The 14,707-nt window shown below is 41.7% G+C and overlaps 1 protein-coding gene across 1 annotated transcript; it reads right to left on the bottom strand.

The window, feature by feature from the left end:
• Window positions 1-574: 574 nt before the first annotated feature.
• Window positions 575-4,166, bottom strand: LOC115230547 (general transcription factor II-I repeat domain-containing protein 2-like). Its single transcript, XM_029800701.1, has 3 exons — window positions 2,525-4,166; window positions 1,907-1,959; window positions 575-670 (listed from the first exon to the last, which is right to left on the bottom strand). The coding sequence occupies exons 1-3, from the start codon at window positions 4,164-4,166 to the stop codon at window positions 575-577; spliced, it is 1,791 nt and encodes a 596-aa protein (XP_029656561.1).
• Window positions 4,167-14,707: the final 10,541 nt, after the last annotated feature.

Here is a 14,707-nt window from a genome sequence, read left to right as displayed (position 1 = left end):
CCTCCAGCCAGCTCGTTCATTCGAATTCCGCCCAGCGTTGTAGTCCAGTTTAGGGTACTTGTTGTTATTCTTCGTGGGTTGTGTGAAGGACAGGTTTGCGGGAGAATCTTGTTGATTTTCTGTTTGATTCGTGAGGAGAGACGTTGTGGATTTTTTTCAGTGCGAATTTGAGTCCCGAGGTCAGAGTGGCGAAGCTGATGAAGCGAGTCCATGCCTCCCAAGTGTCCAACAGAAGCGTATCGTTGATAACGGCTGACAGGCACATGGCTGCTTTTATGCGTGCAGATTTAGGGATTCGGAGAGGGATTTTCAGAGACCGGCGGAAGCATGACAACTCAACGAGGAAGGAATCCAGGCTTTCAAATGAGTTACTGGCCGTTGTGGGCATGGTCTGGTGGTTAGTAAGTATAGACGTAGAACGGTGGGGAGAAGGCAGACAGGCAGGGCAAAGCCATCTGGTGATTGCCGAGGCAGCTATCTTACTGATTTAGAGGCAGTAGAGATGGAAGTAGCCATTGCAAAGGGAGCAGCGAACCCCATTTTTGCCAGGGCAAGAAGAAAAACAGACACCACATCATGAGGTCTGGGAAGTGTAGACTGGTTCGGTTTCTTTACCACAGCTGCTATTTTTGCCAAGTTTCTTAGTCACCTTCTTGTCAGTTTTCATCTTCTATATCAGAACGGCAGGAAAAAGTACACAACAACAACAACTAATAACTGCCTTTGAAACCTCGGCAATGTAGCGACTCAACTACTCTCTGACATGGTAAGAGAATCTCGTTAAAAACAAACAAAGGAGGGAGACGAGCTGGCTTTTTCAGCGAATGTCAGTCACTGTGCTCCACGGGAACTGCCATTCAATACTCAGTGCGGCATTGTTGAGTTGATAGGCTCTCGGCTACTCTTTCAGCTGCCTAGCCTAGTAGCATCTAACTTTTTCTTTACTTTACATTTTACTAAGATAAAAAAATTAAAAAAGAACACAAGTAAGTTTGAATTGAGAGCTATAGCTCATTTCCTCTACTAATTACACCAAGAGTGCTATTTGTAAGCGGCCAATGATATAAACAAATTATAATCATTTTATTCACAAGTTTACACGGTCAATGTTATTTACACCCCGAAAATAATCAGGATTTTGATCAATGTATTTGCGTACATCCTCCGCCGACTTGTTGCCGAGAATGCCGGCGATTGCAGCGCAGTCACGGCCATAAACAGAAAACGCTGAGACAATGACAAATCCCACTTACCCTGCAGTGCCAGCTTAATGTCATTTGAAGTCCACTCCGTTGTGAGTTTAGAAGGCTACGGTTACCTTCACAACCAACCTCAGGACGGTATTTCTCAATGTCCCGACTGGTCAAGGACCCAACGGAAGCCACCTCAACAAACAGTTCCTGGATCTAAGTCACTCCTCGTTACACTCCCAACTTGCTGCGACATCTTCTCGCAATTATCAGAGTTTTCCCTTATTGAATCATCAGAATGATCCCCGTTGTTCATGAGCATCCAATGGTCGACTGAGACAGCCCGTTTCTGGTCACGTTTAGCTAGGTCACTGTTCTCGAAAAGACATCTAGTCTATAACTGAGCAAGTCAACTCTTCCGACAGGGGGGACCTCTTCCTACTATTCCTCAGATGTTTCCGTCGGTAGTAGTACTCCACCACCTCACCAACTGACTTGTTCCCCAACTAAAACTTTAAATCAGAACGAGACCTCCTTTTGAATTTTAGTAAATTGCTTTCCGTGCTGAGCAAGGGCGCGGTCAAAAATCGAGATTTGTTGGCTAGTCCAGGTGGGAATGGCAACTCGGTGATTGCGAATATACACAATCGATTGGGGAATGTTGTAATTTAGGTTGTGGAGGACAGTCAGTGCCTGGAATGAAGAACTACTCATACCTGTTCCTCGCCGAATGAGTTACTGCGTCTTGAAAACGTAAGATATTCAGAGACTGCAAATTTAAGTAATATTTTATAACATGTAGAGTCTGTGAGCATTTCCGTGGGCTTCCAAAGGCAGAATTCGTGTGAGGACTCAGGCTCTTGGGGGGTATTCATTTGAAATGATGGGATTTCTGCTTGAAAGGGTGATCCGACATTGATTATGCTCTCTGAAGAGATTTTTTATGGAAATAGACCTTTTGTATTTTTAAACCCTCCAAAGTCAGCAGGTTGATCTACGTACCATTAGTCTAGAACAGGGGTCACCAAACTTTTTGCACTCGCGGGCCGGATTGACCCCAACACAATGAACGCGGGCCGGAGCACGTGCATAGGATTATAATTTTACTAGAAATTCATAAGTGTGTTTTTACAATAAAAACTAATTTAAACAAAAATAAAGTAAACAAAAATTTTAATGAGAGCTATGGAACTGTGATCTTTTTTTGATAAGTTCATCAATATTTGGTTTTAAATTGCTGCATCCTATCATGAGAATTGATTTTAAGTGTCCGTCAGTCAATCTTGCACGATGGGCAGACTTAACATATTTCATCCTCGAAAACGTTTGCTCACATTGGTAAGTTGTGCCAAATATAGAAATCATCTTTATCGCAAAATTCTTTAGTCTCGGAAACTCATCATCCTTGAGATATTCGTAGAACTCAGCGAGTTTGGTCCGTCTGTGACAATCTTTGAGCTGTTCATTTGATTGTAAGTCAATAACTTCTAATTGTAATTCATGTTGAACATTTTCAACATTACAAGAAAATGGATTTTCGAACAAAATTATATCGCTTTCAATTTTGTCAAGTTCAGAAAACTTATGTAAAAAATGATGTTTTAATTCTTTGATAATTCCAATTTGGAAAGTAATGTCGATCTCATTACAGTTTGCCTCACAAAAACTTTTAAAACAAGAAAAGTGTGAAAACTGACGTACTCCAAGTTGTGACTCGAATAACATCAATTTTTGTCGAAATGCTTTAATTATCCTGTAGAAATCACAAATTAAGTTTTCCTTTCCTTGTAATTTCAGATTTAGCTCATTCATGTGAGTTGTAACATCAACCAAAAATGATAATTTTGATAGCCAAGCAAGATCTGATAATTCGGGATAATAGTTATTTTTACTGGTTAGAAAAATATCAATCTCACTTCGGAGTTTATAAAATCTATTTAATACATTACCACAGCTAAGCCATCTAACTGCAGTGTAATATGGTAAGTCAAAATATTCAGATCCAAAATCGTCAAGTAAAACTTTAAACTGACGGTGATTAAGTGAGCTCCCTCGAACAAAGTTTATTATGCGAATAACTGGATTCAACACACATGAAATATTAAGAGCCTTCGCACATAGTGCGTGCTGATGAAGGATGCAATGAATGAACAAAGTGTTTGAAATATGTAATTCCTCCAATTTATTAGTTATTTGCCCAACTAGACCCTTTTTAGAACCAGCCATATTCTTTGCCCCGTCAATCGTAACACAACTCAGTTTCTCCCATTCAAGGTTATAGTCACTTATAGTTTGTTCCAATTCATCAAAAATATCTTTTCCAGTGGTTGTTCCATGAATAGAACAAACAGATGCCAGTTCTTCAGTTATGGAAATATTCTCATCAACTCCACGAATAAAAATAAGAAGTTGCGATGTTCCCGAAATGTCAACTGACTCATCCAATGCAAGAGAATACCACAACATATTACTTGTCTTTTCACAAATTTGTAATATATATTTTTTTCCAAGCTCTTCAGTTCTCCGTGATACAGAACTCGCCGACAAACTTATTCCATCAAATAAGGAAGAATTTAGTGGGCACAAACAATTAACTGCTTCAATAATGCAATTTTTGATATACATCCCATCACTAAAGGGTTTCCCGTGTTGTGAAATAATTTTCGTTATCTCGTATCCAGCTCTTGTTACATTTTCATTATTTTCAAAATTTTTTTTTATAAGGCCTTGTTGAATTTGTAAAGTGCGTTTCAGTGATTCAACTTTATCCTCACGTAGCTTTCCAGTGTACTTGGAATATATCGGAGCATGATTCGTTTCATAATGACGTCGAATGTTATACTCCTTCATAACAGAGAGATGTTCGTGGCATATTAAACAATAAGCTTTCTGCTTTAATTCATCTTTCGCAAAAAAATACTTCAATTCCCATAATTTATTGAATACACGGCATTCGCGGTCAACCTTTCTTTTCATATTAGACATAGCAACAAAGAAAAATTTAACGTTAATGCTGATAAGTTTTTTTTCGAATTAAATCTTGCAAAATAGTTTAATTTTTTAATTAAAGTTTTTATTTAAGTTAATTATTAAGGTATTAATTGAATATCTCGAAATAGTGCGCGGGCCGGATAAAATGTTGTCGCGGGCCGGATCCGGCCCGCGGGCCGTAGTTTGGTGACGTCTGGTCTAGAATACAGAAATTTTCTATTCATATTTAAAATAATAATATATCTATTATATTTTCAAATATAACAAAAATAGCAAAAAATGCGACTTCGCCTTATTTTGTCACTATGGAGATGAAGAAACTGAACATCTTAAAAGTGTTCTTCCGAAAATGTAAACAATGGATCAGCTTCCCCACACGCCAATCAATCTACCGGCAATACATCGAACCCTCCATTAGTTATGCTTGTGGGGCGTGGGGAGGGTTTGTCAGTGAAACGAACCGCGAAAAAATCGAAAAACTCAAAAAAGATTTCGGAAAGCACTACAAGGACCGAATGAACATCTATTCATCGCCTCATTTAAAGAAATCTTGAGAAGAAACCTTGGGTCTACAGGCCCTAAAACTCCACCACCGCGCCCTCATAGAAATTGTGTTGGGACTAGGGAGGAGCACCGGGCAAAGATGAGAATCCTCCTCAGAGAAGCCGGGATCACCTAGTTCTATGTTTTGGACGGTGATCTTGGTTCTAATAATAATATAATAATATGGAGATGTAAGACGGAATCCCTTAAAAACAAAGTTAAGACATTTTCACCTTGTGGAGTGGTTCGAGTTTATCCCAAAGGAAGGCTGCCATCCTTGCTGCTAAAAAAGCGCGTGGTACACACCTAGGGACTATAAAAGGCTATGTGTCGGCTAAGTATGGTCTGGATGCTACCCAAGTTAATGTGAAGGAGTTGATCAAACTTCAAAAGGAATCCCAATTAAAAAGATCAACTTAAAAGTACTTTACAAGACTCTCTTTAGCAGCCTGGACAACCCGCACATTGACGTATCATCGACATCAACGTGGCTGAAATATGGGAATAACTCTCCCTGATCTGAAGGGTTATTCTCATATTTGCAGGACAGAAACTTTTTTAACGGTCAACGGAAACAGTGTAACCACTGTAAGAGTAAGGCAATGACCGTTGACCATTTAGCCACGAAGTGCGGGAGTATGCTTTACCATGATTACACATGGAGGCATAACGAGGTGGTGAGGTCCCTCCATCTTTTCCTCTGCAATAAGTATGGCTTGAGGCGGTGTTGCGAACCCATCGAGTTCAATCGGTGTGTGAGAACTCGCAGGTGTGCATTAAGGTGGATACCCCCATACGCACCTCGATTGTTGTCCAGCACAACAAACCCGATATTGTGATCCACGATAAGGTCACCGGGGAGATTGTTATTGTGGAGGCGGGCATCACGTGCCTAGACCGTTTGCAGATAGTGGAAGTGGAAAAAAGGAGGAAGTATGACCTCCTTGCAAACGAGCTAGGACTGATGCACCTATGCAAAGTCCATGTCATCCCGTGTGTGATGAGATGGGATGGACTAGTCACCAAATACCACAAGCGGTACCTAAGACAGTTGGGTGTAGATAAGTCTCTACAGGCTTATATACAGTCACGGCCAGCACTGCGTCTACACGATAAAGTGTGCAGTCCAAAGCGACAGATTTTCACGCCACAGCGGCAGACGTGTGGCTCGCATAAGCGAAGACCGAGACATAAACAAATTCCAGTCCGTACGGACTCACTGTCCAGAAGGTTCCCAATAGTAAGCAGTGGAGTGGCATTTAGCCAGGCTCCGCTGTGAGGACGACAGGCCGTCTCAAAGTAGGCCAAACGGTGTTGGTCGAGGGATTTACGGAACGATTTGATGCGGGATTGAAGGCGGACTTCATCCCAAACAAATTGCCTATTCGAGTCCTCCGGGATTTTCAATCCTAGCGAGTGCCACTTCAGGACCGCAGATGATAACTCAGAAGGCACGTAATGTTCAAAATCGGTTGAGAGAACCGCCCCATGAGTTTCTGGCATGAAGAAAGTGACGAAAGGTAGGCAGGCAGTGCGACATCATTCGGGCACCGGAGTCTGAGGCCTCCGTGACGTATAGGGAGCGAAGCTTGACTCCATCCCAAAGAGTCAAACTTGACATTGCATATAGATCCGATCTTCGAACAAAGGGAGTCACCGAGATCAGTGAGAATGTCCTCATACAGGTAATAAGGTGCACTTCTGAGAGAGTAGAGTAATTTAGGCAGGATGAAGAAGTTTCTTGCGAGAAACTGTCCAAAATCGTGAGGCGGTCCAGCAAACAAGTAAGCGTGGAATGTTTAATGGGAAGATCACTTTTAATAACGGTCGACAGAATGGGGTCCGGAGATCGTTGACATCAGTCGTGCGTACTTGGCCAAGATCGTTGGGGAGGGACGATAATAGATGGTCAAAGCGTTCATCAGCAAAGTTGAGGCTGACTAATTTGGATTTGGTGGGGTTAATCTCCAGTCCAATCTTGAGAAGTGCGGGTGCCAACAATAGAGCGTCTTTGAAAATTCAATCTGGGGAGCTGCCGATAGTAGTGTCATCCAGATACCAAATATTCAATTCAGAAGAAACCGACTGGGCTATTCCATTGATGCCCAAAGAAAAGAGGAGGGGTCCTAGGGAATCGCCCTGTTGAACTCCCGTACATGAGGGGATAATATTCGATCCGAATATTAGAGAGCTGGGTCTTCCATAGGAAAAGCGCGTCAAAAGTTACAAAATAGGGAAATGGTCGTGGCAAACTGAAAGGAAGTGTGCAGTTGAATGCGTTCTTTATATCGAGTTTGAGAAGGGCTCTATCAGGGCGAGAATCGGTTAAAAATACATTTAGTATATTTTTGATTTATGTGTAATTTTTTGTAATCTATCGACAGTTTTATTCTCAATATTGAATATTATTAAATTAATTAAGGTCGATTAATCGAAGGGAAGGGCAGCAGCCTGGCGGATTGCCAAACTGTTTCCCCGGATAACGGCGATCGAGAACCGTTGCAATAGCCAGTCCACCTCCCGAGGATCGTGAGTGCGCATTGAGATTTTGGCTCCAAGCTTGCGGAGGAATTTTTCAGTCTTTGGACCGAGAGCCCCCGAAGTCTCCGCCGCTATCGGCACCACGAAAAACTCCTCCGAAAGGGCAGAATATTTTGATAGCTTTAAATCTTCAGCCTTCATAGCAGAGATTTAGCCTCCAGAGCACACGAAGTTAAATGTGAAGCAGAAAAAGTGTCCCAGCAGGTTGCATCCCATACGAGGGGTTTTCCGCCCTCAAAAAGGAAAAGGGTCATCCCGTCAGGACGTTTCCCGTCACCGCGGTCAAGACCGATGGTTCGAAAACCGAAGGAAATCCCGCCGAGTCGAGGGCCCTCCGTATGATGTCGTTCATAGCAGAGTGCCACGAAAAACGTCCGGCACTCCTCCCGAACGATAAAGGATATTGAATGTCATTTTGAAGGAATACCAGAGAAGTGGAAGAATACCAGAAAACTCGAATCTTTACTTGGCGACCCAGAAGATATCACACGGCGTTCTCTCACCGATGTTAAGCAAATATGCATATTGTAGGATTTTTTGAGTAACCACCCCATCCCATGTTAATACAATAGGTGCTATTTTCACTCTCGCATGATAGATTAATTCCAGTTCTTTGGATAGAGGGTCATATTTTCTCATTGTTTCGATCTCCACTTGTTTTAAGTTTTGGGAAGATGTTATCCCAACTTCCACCAACAAAATTGAATTCTTCATCTTGTCGAAAACAAACAAATCGGGTTTGTTATGTTCCACTACGATGTCGGTCTTTATAAATGTGTTCACTCTGATTTCAACTTTCTGATTCACCGATACAGATCCTACCAAATGTGTTTTGAGTTTTTATCATTCTTGAGTTCAAATTCTCAAAAAATGAAATTGGATGCATCTCACTACTTTATCATGTTTTCGGGCATAATCCCCATGTAACATCTTCTCACATCTAGTGGTACAGTGATCGACGGTCTTCTTCCATCTCATGCAGTGGAAACACATTGAGTTATATTCTGCAAAGAATTAATTTCTATCTTGCACGAGACAGAATAAGCCTTCAGACCGTGGGGAGTTATTGCCTTTGGCCAGCCAGTAACTAGAATTTTTGAAATTCACAAAATTCTCCGTAGCACTTTTTTATTAGATGGAATGACGAAATTTTGAATAAATGGTTCTGTAGGTACTTGTTCTGAACACCGACCACCAGTTTTTTGTTAAGTATAACTGATTCTTCAACTAGATATTTATGCTTCAAGTATTCTTCAATCGTGGCCAGATGAGTTTTTTGAGCATTTCAGCCTGAAGAATCGAAAAGCTTTTTATGCAGACACCACTTTGGTTTTTTAAGTCCGTAATGAATCTAAAAAGCATGCATTCACTTAGAAGAGAAATTGAGTTCAGTCCTCATCCAAAATTGTTACAGGGGAGGTATAATCTCTGTTTGTTCGCCGGTCGAAGGTGTATCTTGTATTTTATTAATTTTCCCCGGATTGTATAGCTCGCTTTGCTCACCGCGACCTAGCTCGTGCGGAGGGTCTGTCTCATCATCAATTATAAGTTTATGTAGATATATAAAACGACCTGGTTTGATGTAACCCTATTCTAACGCCTGTTGTCCGTCCCTCTTTGGCATACATAAATTTTCTTTTCTGCTACCCATGACCATCTCACATACAGCTGTCCACGTGAAAAAGACTTGCTCTTTAAAAATAAGCTAACTACCCTTAATGACTGTCTCTAGACCTTGTTTGTTGTTATCCCAAAACTCAGCAAATCCGCACAGAATCCCAAAAGCTGCTCGTATCATAGCTGCTTCCTCTTTGTCCACTGCAATTGATGACGCTTTGGCTTCCGACGAGCAATCTCATTGGCTTAAGTTGTTCTGCTTTGCCTATTTCGGTCTCGGCTTTCTCCCATACAGTAACAAAAACTCCCCCTCGCTTGCTACGACCGTCAAACATGAACTGTCCTTGTACGACGAGAACTGTTTTTCTCCTCGCTGGCCCCAGGCCTATATCGCCAATTCAGAGCCTCTTTTCGGCTCAACCTCCCCAAATTTGACTGCACCCCCGTACGATGACGACTACCTTTACAGAAAAGTAAATTGCAAACTCATGGACGGCGATGTTCGCGGGGCTGTCTGTCGCCTCGTCGAACTCCTTTTTGTCATCGACACTCGCCGTTCTGCTCAGAGAAAAACATCCCTTTCAGCCTCACGACTTCAGACCTCAGCCGTCTCCTGCCACTCTCCTGTCAATCCCTTCGTGGTCTCGGAAAACCTCGTACTGAAAGCCCTGAGGAATTTTTCCCCAGGAAGTAGCGGTGGAGTGGACGGCTTGAGGCCTGGTCACCTAAAAGATTTGACTTCTCCCACCACCGCCGAAGCTGGACGGGGATTTTTACGCTCAATTACCAACTTTTGCAATTGTTTTATCTTCTGCTCTTTCCCTGACTTTGCACGTGGGATTTTCTTTTCTGCCAACCTTACTGCCCTTGAGAAAAAGGACAACGGCGTGAGACCCATCGCCGTGGGGAATATCTTTCGGAAGCTCTTTGCTAAGCTTCTGTGCCATGCGATTGTCCTCTTTTTGTCTCAGAAGTTTCTCCCCGCCCAACTCGGGGTCGGTGTCCCAAATGGCTGCGAAGCAGTATTTCATTGGATCTGTGAATTTATTGAATCTTCCGAGGCGGCATTCATGGTTAAACTGGACGTCTCAAACGCCTTCAATTCCATCAGACGTGACCACCTACTGGAGTGCTGCCCCAAACTGGTTCCGTTCGCTTATCCCCTCGTGCATCTTTCATACGCTTCCCCGAGTGTCCTTATGTTTGATGACGTTCCCATCTCTTCGTCTACCGGGGTCCAGCAGGGCGATCCCCTGGGTCCTGTTCTTTTTGCCTTGGGCGTTAACAGCATCGCTCACTCTGGTCGATCCTCAGTTAACATTTGGTATCTGGATGACGCAACCATTTGCGGTTCCCCCGATGCTGTTTTTGACGACCTTTGTTCTATTCTCCTTTCCCTCTCGGACATCGGCTTATCTATAAATGCCGATAAATCCGAAATCGTGAACATTGCTTTAAATCCGAGTCAGTTCACTGCTGCAACTTCCACGTACCGAGGCATTCTTTCCGACGTCCGGATTACGGACAAATCAAATCTTATGTTCCTCGATGTTCCCATCGCTGGAAAAATTTCCACCCTATCCAAAATGATCGAGAAGCTTAAAGTCATCGAGCCTCATGTGGCTCTTTTCCTCCTCCGAAACCACTTTTCCGTTTCTAAGATCCTTTACACTTTAAGATGTGCACCCTGCTTTCAAAGAGGTGACCTTCTTTCTGACTTTGACAATATCCTCAGGCTCGATACGAACTCACTTTGCAATCTGGCTTTCGACGATCGAGACTTGACTCAGGCATCCCTTCCTGTGCGCTGAGGCGGCCTTGGCTTGAGATCCTATTCCGATCTTGGCCTCCCTGCATTCCTATCCGCTCACTATGCTTCTCGTACTCTCTTAGACATCGTTCTTAGAAACCTCCCCGAACGGAAATTGTCTGAAGATTACTTTGCCGCCTGTGGTCGGTGGGAGGCTCGGTTTGGCTCGAAGCTGCCCAATTCTCAATCTGTCCAGCGTCAATGGGACGAAATCTCTTGTCAGGCAATTTTCGAAGGCCTCCTTCATGTCTCCAATTAACACTGTCTCGCTTGCCTCCGTGCAGGTCGCTGCGAAGGCAGCGGTGTCTGGTTAAAGGCTCTCCCTCTCCCTTCCATCGGGAACCTGGTGGACAAGGAATGCCTAAGAATCGCAATCTCTCTCCGTGTCGGGCTGAAAATCTGCCAGACGCACAAATGCCGCTGTGGAGGAACTGTTGATGAGTACGGTTTGCATCCCTCGCTTGCCGTCGGAGTGCCGGTCGTGCCCCCCGTCACTGTGAACTCAACTCGATCATACAGAGAGCTCGTCTCCCCCTAGTCGTTTGTTTTCAAAAAAGATTTTAGGATTGGATGTAAGATTGATGTCAGAAAGCCGATTTCTTAAAAAGAAAATTCATATTAGGACGAAAAAATACGCCCGGTATTTGGAATAAAGAAGATCAGGTATATCAAAGTTGAAAAAATAATTATTTGTATGTTGATTACACTAAGTTAACGAGAAAATCTTATAAAAAATGAAGCTGACACTTAGCAATCCTTAACTCTTTTCGACATTTTTCAATTCATGTTCCCTTCAGAAGAATTACCCAATCTCCACAGCTGATTCGACAAAAGAAACCTACCTGGTAACTTAATTCTCTGCAAAATAAGAGAAAAATATAATCAGTTATTTGGATTTGGGACGACAGCCTCAGAGGCGGGACCACCAGAAAACCTTCTCAAATGGGCTTCTATTAAAGGATCCAATCTCTGCAGCTGGAAGGCGGTCACTCCTGAATCCTCCACCTTTGATGTCTCCGAAGCGGGCTTCGCTAAAAATGGTCAGAACGACTTGCCTGCTTTCTGGTAGTCAAAATTCCATACACGTGTCTGTCGGTGCGGGGTATTAGACAAGAAAATGTACTCCTGGGACTCGTTGAAGGCAGATCGTAGGAAATGAACACAGTTTTGCTAACTGGTTAAAATGTACTCTACCATTCTCGATGTGAGAAGACTGTACAGGTCAGGGGACTGGTACACGACGTTGTCCACAATGTAAAACTGCCCAATCATCGCTATAAGTGACTAAGTAAGGTAGGATACAGTCTGTCTCATTCTCCGACTTGGACTGCTTGTTGATTACAAAAAGTGGAGGGGATGCCAAGGAAACGACGAAGACAGTATTAGAAGACAATCTAGTTGTAAATTATGACATTGACCTGCTTCTATTGAAGAAAGGGTTCTGAGGATGACAAAAGTAATTAAGCGCGTCAGTGGCAGTAGTCAGAGGTGGGTGGTCAGGAATGCAAAAATTGACTCCACAATAATCACCCATTGGAATTAATGGTATTTATTTTACAACATTGTTTATTATATTTGTAATAAATTCAAATAAAATTGCTAAAATACCAAAAGCACCCACTTCTTTTATTATTATTTTTGCATTGACGGGAGATCATAAGATATTTAAGTTTTTATTGTGCCGCGGTTAGTCTTCTTTTGCACATGCGTTTCCATGCCCCTCTGTTATCTGATAATGTTCGTAGTGCATCGAGATTCTTTCCACCTTGCAATTTTTTGCTTAATTCTGCTAAATCTTCGTTTAATGCGGTAGATAGGGTGGCTCCGGACCTTCCACTGAATGCCCATTCGGGTCGGACAAAAGATAATTTTTTAATTGTTTGTATTTCGTATACCTTTCCTACTTGTTCCTAATCATTCTCAAGAAACCATAATTCAAGGGCCTTCGCATATTCACTACCTTTATATAGTGTCGGAACATGATTTTTTCTTTCTTCTTCAACTTTGTCTTGCTGTTTTAGTTTTCTCGAAAAGTTATGTATAAAGTTTTCGTCGTCAATTTGATCATTTCCGTGAATTAACAAATTTTCCTCATCTATTTCTTCTATTTCTGTCAGATTTGGTATTAACGTATTTTCAACTCCTTTCTTAAAACAATTTATAATTTTCAATTCAGATACTTCTAACCAAGCTTGATGTATGAATATAAGTATTCACCTGAGTGAATTTCTTCAACTTTTCCGTAACTTTTTCGCGATGCACATTGCCATTATTAGTATAAAATTCAATCAAGTGTGTACATAGGAGTTGTCTATACTTGTCTTTGAATGATTTTGTTATTCCTTGATGAAGGGGTTGTAACTTCAATGTTGTATTTGGAGAGAAAAAAGAATTCGATGTTACTGAGGTCTAAATCATGTGAATAAAATTAGAATTTTTATTTGTTGCAATATAATTTTTTGTTTAATTCTATAAGTCATACTTTTTTAATAGCTGTGTGATGATATGAAAATTATACATGACTTTTATACTATTGTGAGGTGCCCTGGCTATTTCGTGCAAAAGTGATTCGAAGGGTGTTTGAACTCAGAGATCATGTTGCAGATATTCTGATGAAAATGATATTGAAGATGCAAAATTATTCAGGAATGATAACTAGATAGTCAAATTTGCCTTTTTGCGCCATAGTGAACATTGAAGCAAACAAAACATATTTGTTTACCATTTGGATTGTTATTATTATTAATAGCACGTACACAAAATCAAAGAAATGTTAAGCTAGCTAAGGTCCCGTCTGTACCGCACGTTCAGAAATCTTGTTCATCATTGGGGTCTGCTTTGAGCATATACTCGTAGGTCTTCAAAGTCGTCAGCACATCCAAGTTTTCTTCCAATTCCGTTGAAATCCTTGTTTAGTGCAACAGGGAGAGTGACCCTGGGCCTTCCTCTGAAAGGTGTTTTGTTGTTATTGTTAAAGTAATCATCCATTATGGTGTGTTTGTCCATCCTAAGTACGTGTCCAAACAGCCTTTATCTTGATTCTATAATATCGATGCTTATTGGCACTGATCGTGTCATAGCGTATAATTTTCTGTTAGGAATTTTTCTGGCCATCCTAGGCCCAGTAGATTGCGTAGTTGTTTTCTGTGAAACGTGTCCATTTTATGCAACTCTGCCTCTATGACACCCCAGGTACCCGAGTTGTACATGAGTACTGGTTTTATATATGCGTTTTACAGCTTTAGCTTGAGGTTTGTTTTTTGAAGTTTTTGATGATTCCATATCTTTTGCATTTTCTCGTACATTGGAAAGACTAAAACTCTCCGGTACATCATGTCCTTACTATCAACAATTAATGATCCCAATTTCCTTTTTTTCTACAACTTTCGTCAATATCTTTCGATTTCCTTGCGATTCTTACGTGTTCAGTTTTCTTGATTAACGTGCAAACACCATCTCTCAAATTCGTCCAGAATTTTTTCCAAACCAGGTGCAAGTTCCTGATCATTTTCTGACACAAAGTCTATGTCGTCTGCATATATAATTTCCATCGGAATCGATCCTTTGCACTTTGTCCTGAGATCTCTCAGTGCTGCCTCCAGGTATACTATGAATAGAACCGGAGATAGAGTCCCCCTAAAGGTGTTCCAATTGTTGTCCCGAAAGGATTTGATAACTCGTTCCCAACCCGTACAGTTAATTCGGTATTAGAAAGTAGGAAACGGACGTGCTTAGTGCTATCTTCATCAAGAAAATTCCCAATAACGTCCAACAACGATTTCCTATTGACAGTGTGAAACGCACTGGACATGTCCACTCCCATAATTTTAAAGTCATTTTTGTATCATTGACACATAGCACATATCAATCTACGAGACCAGACAGCGTCTGCAGTCGAGCGACCCCTTCTGAATCCACTCTGTCCTGGCGACAAAAAATCGCAAACATCAGAAGATATCCGATTAAGAGTTATCAGAGATAGAATTTTTCTCAGTGTCTTCAGTAGTATCACTGG

This window comes from Octopus sinensis, unplaced genomic scaffold, assembly GCF_006345805.1.
Source record: "Octopus sinensis unplaced genomic scaffold, ASM634580v1 Contig15734, whole genome shotgun sequence".
In the NCBI taxonomy this organism is placed as follows: domain Eukaryota; kingdom Metazoa; phylum Mollusca; class Cephalopoda; order Octopoda; family Octopodidae; genus Octopus; species Octopus sinensis.
This window is presented reverse-complemented; position numbering and strand designations above follow the sequence as displayed.